The sequence below is a fragment of the Athene noctua genome, chromosome Z (assembly GCF_965140245.1).
Source record: "Athene noctua chromosome Z, bAthNoc1.hap1.1, whole genome shotgun sequence".
In the NCBI taxonomy this organism is placed as follows: Eukaryota; Metazoa; Chordata; class Aves; order Strigiformes; family Strigidae; genus Athene; species Athene noctua.
Genome location: NC_134077.1, coordinates 29,685,525 through 29,694,709, shown reverse-complemented (window position 1 = coordinate 29,694,709; position 9,185 = coordinate 29,685,525). Strand labels below are relative to the sequence as shown.

General features: G+C 36.8%; 1 protein-coding gene across 5 annotated transcripts in view; it reads right to left on the bottom strand.

The window, feature by feature from the left end:
* Positions 1–1,672: 1,672 nt before the first annotated feature.
* The window catches only part of HSD17B4 (hydroxysteroid 17-beta dehydrogenase 4), a 63,562-nt gene continuing 56,049 nt past the window's right edge, over positions 1,673–9,185 (bottom strand). For all 5 annotated transcript variants that reach the window (XM_074932374.1, XM_074932376.1, XM_074932375.1 and 2 more), the window contains 2 exons: positions 3,925–4,052; positions 1,673–2,095 (listed from right to left, as the gene is read on the bottom strand). In XM_074932374.1, coding sequence (XP_074788475.1) covers positions 2,006–2,095; positions 3,925–4,052 — 218 coding nt within the window. In that variant the 3' untranslated portion in view covers positions 1,673–2,005. The remainder of the gene's footprint in view (positions 2,096–3,924; positions 4,053–9,185) is intronic.

Here is a 9,185-nt window from a genome sequence, read left to right as displayed (position 1 = left end):
GTATTTTCTGTGTTTTTAATTAAGGTCAGTATTGGGGATGCAACTGAAGCATGTGGCTTTTGTGTCCAACTGAAAATATGCAGGACAGAAATCATCACAGGAGTACCTGCAGTTGATAAAAGTTCTTGGGTTATTCTTTCATCCTCATGCAATCCATTTAGTAAACTGATGTTCTTTAGTAGACTGAACTCCAACCTGTTAAATTGCAACAGGTTTCAGAATATTTTTGCTTGCCATTTCCACAGGGGGAGGAAAAAAAGCTTATTAACAGTCTGTTCCCTCATTGTAGAGCAGTGCTTTAAGGTTTCAGACAATCTATGAGGATGAGAAAAAATATCTTCTGTTATAAATTTTCAAGACTATGTGAGCCACAGTAAATACCATATTCTTAAATGGATGCTTTCATAGATTCAAAGCTAGTTCCTAACAGATCCTCCTTCTTAATACACATAATTTTATGTTATTATATGGATTTATAGACAGTAAAGATGTATGTAGAAAACTAATTTTTTTTTGTAGCATGTGCACGCATAAAGATACAAAGCTGCAATGAATCTCTCTCATACAATGTCTTAAGAGAAAGTAATAGAAGGCACCTTTATTTGTCACAGAGTTGCTTGGTATATAGAAGCTGTGCAATACAGACAATGATTAGGTCCTACTTATATATGTAAATGACTGCTGTGAAAAACATAAATGTTAAATAGTCAAAGGATATTTTTTCAATCATTGGATAGCCTCTTTGAGGTAATGAACATCCCACTCATTCTGTTTCCCACCTATTCATGGTAAAATTTATGTGAGATACTCATTGATATCCTTCAAATTCATATTTCTCTGCCTGAATCAAAGCATGGCTGATAGTACAGGTATGAAGAAATAAATTTGTGAAGAATCTGATTCAGTATTATAACATGTAGAATTTATACTCAAACTGTAAACTCAACTGCAGCCCCAAAAGGCTCTTTAATGGTAAAAATCCATCCTCTAAAACAAAGCAAAATGATTTTGTCATTCTGACCAAGCCTTAGATGGCCTATATTTTTCAAAAGGTATGAACGTAGAACAAGCCTGAATGAGAAAAAAAGAAAAAAGATATTGAGCACACAAAATGTTGGTCACATTGGTGAAATCAAATTTCCAGGTGTTCATGTGACAATCAGTTATTAAGAGCATACTTTCTTCAGGAAAACATAAGGCCACAGCTGCTATCTCAGTTATGACCATAGGTACAAAACGAGGGCTCCAGTCTTACATCCTTCCCTGTTGCCACGATGCTGTCCCTAATGAGAATGCATCTACATAAAGAACAATTTGGCTACACTGACAGCCTTTGGTGTAGTGTAATACCTCTTAGATGAAAAAACTTCCCCTAAAGAATTAATGCTTACCCACTTTCCATGTAATTTATGAGAGTAACTTACATAAAAATGACTAGCTAAATAAGATGGGCAGACCTAAGATCAAGAATTTTTTCCTGTACAGAAAAAAAAACCCATAATGACAAGACGTAAATAACTGGAACTGACTTCCATCCTTCAGTTGTTCTAATGGGATCATGAGAACTTAAGACAAAAAATAACACTAATTTTAGTAACAGACCAGCTAGATTCATAGAAATTCGACAGTCTATCTAAGGCAATATAAATGAAGACCGATAGACACAAAGAAGGAGATATCAAAGAGTTGTACTGGTTTAATTTTCTTGAGAATTAATATAGAAATATATGCATCTTTGTAAGAACTACATAAATTGTATTTAGATAAAGGTCTGCAGTGAGAAAAGTATGATTCTCTACCATAGCTAAGAAACAATGAAGGGACAATATTAACAGTTACATTTATTTCATGATTTTCTGTCTATAGCAATTAAAACAGCTTATATATTAGCAGTATATGAATCAGTACATTGATGTTAAGTAGCCTGAAAATTCAATCACTGGTTCTGAACTAACTGAAGCTTCTATCTTCTGAAGTTCTTCATTGCTGTGGTAGATGTAGCACTTCAGAGTTTGGCATAATCTTTCAGGATCATTTCCAATTTCTGGCTCAGCATGATGTTCCCCTTCACTTTTAGTTTACCAGAAAAGAATGCCTAAAAAAAAAACAGATGAGAGGGAAAAAAAAAAAAAAAAAAAAAGAGGTATTCAACTGTTCGCCCATGATCCAAAGAGTTTCTAGAACCAAACAAACCATCAAAGATGTTCTCAGTAGAAAGCCTTCAGTGCACAGTGCCCATTGGTTATCTGCTATTAACAGAACTCCGTCCAAGTTCAATTTTAATAGTTTCCAGAATCACAGTCTTCTATCTAAGAGCACAGGCAAGGCCAAGACTATCACTTGGGGGAAAAATAAATACAAAGTGATTTCAGTGGCTTCTGTTTCTTTCCTACATATTGCAGAGAAGACATTTCCTGGTATAAGGCAAACTTCTTCACAGAAGTCAATGGCAAGACTTAACAAGGCCACAAAAATAAAGCTCCCAGTCCTCCCCTCCCTATGCTACAGATACCCATATATCCTTATATAAGAAAATGGAATGAAAAGGCTATTTAATTAAAATTAAAAGTCTAGTGAAAAGGTCAGCTACTCACTGAAAAGTCATAACAAATCCAAACAAGAACTTGCACAATACACGTACATATTGCAAAGGAATGCACTGGCTTTATACATAGCGTATTACAAAAAAACAGGAACTAAACAAGATTTCATTGCATTTGCAGATCAGCCTATATTTTTGCTGAAATGCTGGTACATTACATAATTACTGTCCCTACTTCAAAGAGCTGTATAGTCTGTTTCAACCCAGTTCAGTATTTTTTTAAACCTAGTTTTGCTTCACTGTGGCTTTGCAATTTGAAAGCTCTTTGACAGTTTTGAAACAATGTGCTTTTGCATAATTCCCTTAACTTGAAATACATTCAAATAAGGAATAGAGAGAGCCAGCAGAAAAGAATTTGAATAGATGCTCTGAGCTTCTTTAGATGAAAAACTTTGCAGAAACTCAAAGGAGATAGAAATGCTTAAGAATAATGTTCCTGAACTGCAATCACTGTTCTTCAGCATTCTGAAGATTACATGTCAACATCTTGCTTGTTTAGGCTTTATGCCTGCTATATACAGGGGGTCACAAAGGATTTTACTCATGTGGTATGTAGGACTTAAACATTTGCCATCATCATTAGTCTCCAATTTTACAATCAGACTCCAACAACTTCTGCTTGGCATCAAAGAAAAGGAACTGTTTGATATATGATGGGCTTAATGATAGTTTTCATTTGCTCAAGCTTTAATCTGTAAACTGACATATTAACTTTGTGACAGTTTAATTTACTTTTACACAAAGAATTTTTACTAGTAAAGTTAGTAGTTTTAAGCAGTTGATTACTCCAAGAAGCTAAAAATGCAGACCCACATTAAATAACTTTTTAAAATCTTTCTTTCCCTTAAAAATCTACCTAGTTTGGGTGAATTTTGACGAGTTTCAATGGATCTATGTGCATGCATTGTCCAAGATTTCTCTTTGCTGCAGTAGCAGCAGCAGATCGAAATACTGAAACACATAACTTCTCTCAACATGACCAATCAGAACATCCTGAATGACCAAACTTGACAAACCCTAACCTTGCAAATCATATACTGAAGTGTCAGGAAACAAATAACTAACTACCTTTGCATCACCAGGCTTTATGTCATTTGATGTATCTTTGTCTCAGGATGATAAAGATGGCATAAATTCCTCATCATGTCTTCTGACTAATTCACTATAAGGTAATGATGTGCTTATACCTCACCTGACTCTGGTTTGCACTGTCAAAACACCCAGTATTGCAGATTTCTGAAAGCTAAACAGATTTAAGGCAAACAATAGGACTCCATGAAATGTCTGTGTTGCAATGTATGTCTGTGATGCACAGGTTTTACCTTTTGAGGGTTAGTCTTTTGTTGTACCACGTCCATGAAATCCTCATCTGAGATAGTGAAGGTGGTATCAGCAGAGCTTCTTGCAGGTCCTTGATACACTGCTCCAGAGCCATTCTTTAAGTCAATTGCTGAGAACCAGAAGCAAAGGTAGTTTTATTTCAAAATAAAGTTTTTCAGCCTAAGGAAATTTTCAGTCTAAAGAAGCCTACTCTCCTTATCTATTATTATGAAGGATCCAGTCTAAACATAAATCTTGAGCTAACACTGTGGCGGTTTGAACTTGGGCGGCAGCCAGAGGGCACGTGGCCGGCCCTTCACCTCCCCCTCCCCCCTCTGGTGACACTGGGGAGGGACAAAAGGGACAAAAGAAGAGAATTCGCGTTGAACAACAAGAAAGAATTTACTACATGTAACAAGAGAACAACACTAACAACAGTGAGTTCAAAAGAAAACGGGTAAAGTCAACAGTGGCTTACCGAACGCAGCGACCGCCCCCCCCCCCCCCCCCCCAGCAACAATATCGCCTGATGAGCAGACAGAATACTGAGAGAGAGAAAAAGAGCCCCCGAGCGAGACCGCCCACCTGGGCACGACATCACATGGTATGAAATACTCCAGTGAAAATTAACTCCATCCTGGTCGAAACCAGGACAAACAGCCACTTAGAAAATGAAAGGGTTTTAATTCTTCTTCTTTAATGGAAGAAAATCATCGAGATTAGAATAGACCAAAAATTATTCCTGTACTAAGGGGAAGGGAATTTACAGCACGGGCTACCATTTGAAAATTCTTGCATAGATGGCAAAAAACACTGACAAGATATTAATTAGTGCAACTACTAGAAAAATGTTAAAGTTAGTAATAAAGCTCTAATGTTTTAAAACAACATCCTATATTCAGAGAAGAGAAATGTGGTGGTGTTCAAACACACTGCTGCATTTTCGCTGTTCTGTCCCACAGGCAATATAGCCTGTTCTGCTTCATGCAAAGTGCATTTAAAGCCTTGCCAAATACCTGTCTTTCTCTTCTGGAAAGCCAAAAATTCCTCAAAGTGTCTGAAGCTTCAAACTGTTCTCTTCCCACACCAAATGACCTGCCAAATAATCTGTTACAAGGCTAACACTATAAGGTATTGAATCATTTGTTTAGAAGAATGTTTTGAGAGGATCTGCTCTGCCAAATCATTCTCAGACTTAGCAGATTCCCAGTCTTCCCCTTTATGCATTTTCCTCTCACTCCTCCCTGCTTTTTAAACACAAACCAAAATCATTACTCAAGTAGATGTTCCCATAAGGACATGACATCTCTAATCACGGAATCATGGCTACCTAGCCAATATTAATACCATCAGTTAGTTTCTCTTAGTTGACAAATTTTAAAGTACTGGCCTAACTCTGGAGATTTATTTTTGCATAAACTCTCTCATACGTAACTTTTTTCCAAATAATTTTTTTTTGATAGGATAAGGTGAACTATACAGACTGGAAAAAGCTTTTGTCTGAGTTCAGTATTTCATTTTTTAAAATCTGTTCTAAGTAATATTTATCCAGTTAAAACCAAAGGGGAATTAAGTGTACACTGATGCTCAGTGAGAAGTGGACAGACTGGACTTTTCTTATTCACTTGATTTGAAGGTAAATTATAATTTCAGGAACAGGTTTAACAGAGATCACTAACTTGATGCAGTAAGAGGAAAAGAAAGAAAGAAAAAAAAAAAATCACTGAGCACCAGATGAACAATTGATACTTTCTGTGTTTGTGAGTAACAGCTGTGTAACATTCTTTTGATCCAAAACAGCTACGATATAATCCATTATCATAAAGCAGCCTTTAAACATTGTTCCTGTAGGTTATATAGGCACAGACTATTATTTTAAAAAAATCATCTATTGAATCATGAAATGTAAGTTTCACAGTGGATACCAGGTCTTCAGATTGTTAACCAAGCTTGACTGTCAATATGCTTTTAAAATATAACTTAAATGCTAGCAATGTTACAAACCGTACCAATGTAACCAAACAGCTTCCTTTGAGTCAAATAGCACTGGTCAGCAAGCCCCCCATATGAATTCACAAAACACACACATGGTTTTCTAGGATGCTTACAGTTCTTAAGTTATTTATTTTTAATTACTTCTGGACCTCAGAAATTAAAAGAGCATGAGTCCCTTCCCATGCTTCATTTTGCATTAATTAATTTTACTGGCTGTCCCTATGCTTCCTGGACTGTTCCAAATCAGAATCCAGATGCTGAAAGCCTGACATAACATCTTCCAAGACACAACAGACTCTCTTCTCCTCCTCTCCTAAGCACTGGGTAGAAAAGCAGCTTTGATATATTTCACTGATAATACTCTCTGATCAGTCTCAGCAGTGTAAAGTTTAGACAATAAAAAGTTGGAATTAAAAAGGTGTAGGGAATCAAGCAAGTTCTAGTCTCCTAAATCTTAATGTGAATTTAGTACATACTTAACACTGTTAGAATCCCTGTTCTCCTTCTCCATTTCTTATCAATCCATATCTGAGATTACTTGTAAACTCTCAAAGCACAAATATGTCTGTAAACATTGCATAATCAGGTACCATGAGCAAAACCATTATGTTTAATCACATCGAATCCTTAACCTATCTCAAATTGAAACCTAGTAATTCTAGAGGGAAAAAAAAGGCCCAATTGAATAGTATGTTATTTTCCAAAAAATATTTAAAAAATATAAAAAAATATAAAAATATTATTTCCATTTCCTCATTATTTTTAAAAAGCATTAAGATTTTTGCTAAGGAAGAAAAAAAGAAAAAGAACAGAGCAACCACAGAAGAGCTCTGTGACAAAAAATTCTTTTCCACAAAAATGTGAAGGACCTTCTGCTGTTATTTGATGCACCCTTTTTTGAAGCTTTATAATAAACGAGTTATGACCTTTCTAATGCAAGCAGTCAAAAAAACCAACCAAACAAAAAAAAAAGCCACCCAAACCCCCAAAGGAACTAGCAGGGGAAATAAAATCCTAAACCTTGATACATTGAACTGCAACAGGGGTGGTTCAGACTGGACATTAGGAGAAAATTTTTCACAGCAAGAGTGATCAGACAGTGGAATAGGCTGCCCAGGGAGGGGGTCGAGTCACCATCCCTGGATGTGTTTAAGGGTCGTTTAGATGAGATGTTGGGGGATGTGGTGTAGGGGAGAACTTTGTAGAGTAGGGCTGATGGTTGGACTTATGATCCCAAGGGTCTTTTCCAACCTGAATGATTCTGTGATTCTGTGACATAAGACCTAGTGGGTGAACTCTGGTGAATCACATTGGAGAGTGACTGATCCAAAACACACGGTATTTTAAAGAGGGAAGAAAACCTGCTCATTGACTTTTTTCGGGGGGGGGGGGGGGGAATCAGAAACATTCACAACCATTCTTCTCAACTCTGACATACACCTAGCCTAGAGTACTGAGATGACAACTGAGACTAAACTACAGCACTGGCACACAGACAAATGGATATAAGCTAGCAATGAAACGAATGAGCTGAATACCAGAACAGATTTCAACCACGAGGGCAGAAAAATTCTACCTTTCTAAAATCACCAGAGAGGGTGGCTTCTTGTAAAATACAACTGTATGACATAAAGCTATACAATACAGCTGCCTGCTGTAGCAGGAAACGGTCTTGATGCAAGTCTCCTATACATGCCTTCTACACATACCACCTGGATACATGTCTCTATGGTTATAGCTACCGGTTCATCACTGCAGCTTGCATGGTGCACTACAGTTGTAGGAGCTAGCTTGATAATGACTTGGTAGTGGCCCAGCTACATCAGTGCTCAGGTGGCTGCTGACCTGGGCAGCTGCCAAGCAACTACCTAGTGTACTGCTAATACAGCTCCACTGCTAGCAGTAACAGATGGAGCAGCCTAAAGGTGTCGCCAGTGTCTTTGTTTCTGAGAACACGTAGCCCTCCGTGGCTGCTACGACACAGCTCTTCTAGTACTCACATGGCTGATCCACTCCATACAAAAACAGGAGTTTGAAACACGGGCATGGTACTCTGTGTGTAGCAACACAAAATAAACTTAAAGCTGAAGTCCCTTCTAAAAATCAACTAGCTTCTTACATATGTAAAATTTTAGTACTACATACCTGGCAGAAAACAGAATCAAGCAGTTTCAGTGGATGAAACAGCACTTTATCCTTCAAATTTTTGGTTTTACCCATATACATAAATGTTATATTACAGTAATTAAATCTCTATTACTAATTATCATCCATAAGATGCTGTTGTCAGAGACATAACAAAAAGTAAAAAAAAAAAATCATATACGTACAGTCTAAAACACCAAACATTGACATTCTGTAGCAGGTAGCCAAACAGCCTAAAAATCTAAGATTTGGGGCACAGGTTTTGCTTTGCCTTCAAAGAGTGCCTTAATATTTATCTTCTAGAAATGGTAAGGGTCAGACTATTTTTTGTTTGTTTTCATTTTTATTTTGCTTTACAGAGGGTAAGTAACTGTGAAACAAGACTCATCCTCAAAGCAAATGGAACAAAGTGTCACCCACTCTTCACTGCCTGAAGTCATATCACATAATGAATTATTAAGCCATTTTGCCATAATTTGTCATATCTTCACAATCAACTGTACGTAACGATTTCTCCCCAGTTCTCCTAACAAAGTTTTACTCTTCTGAGAACTGGAAAGGAACAAAAGTATCTTCTGCCTTCAGCAGTGCCTTCAGGAACAATGGGTAAATTCTTCTCAGTACTGTTCCAGAGAGACATTAACTACCAGCTAACAAATCTCAATGGCAATGTCTTTTCTCTACAGAAACAGAAGTTGAAATGAAGTAGCTTAACTCTAAAAAACCCGTAACTATTTTGTAACTGTTGAAAACAAAGGCAATTGTTGTACAGTAATAAATATGCAGGAGAGAGCAAAGAATGCTTTAGCTAGTGAAGCCAGCTGGAGAACTCAAAGCTGAGGGGTCTCAGTTAAGAGCTTTGTTAAAAACTAAGAAAAGATAGCTCCAGTACTGCAAAGCTTATTCTTAGATTTTGATAATGCCAAAATCTGTACTGCTTTATCTTCTTAACAAAATATTCAGCATCCTCTTGAATTAGAACAGCTTGCTTCTATAAATACATACCACTAATTCAGTTGTCAGTGGCTACAGTTCAACATTGTTTAGATGGTAACTGAGCTGTCCAAAATTTCACATCCTGAGTGCAAGATCAACTAATAACCAATGAGAAAATTTAAATGTA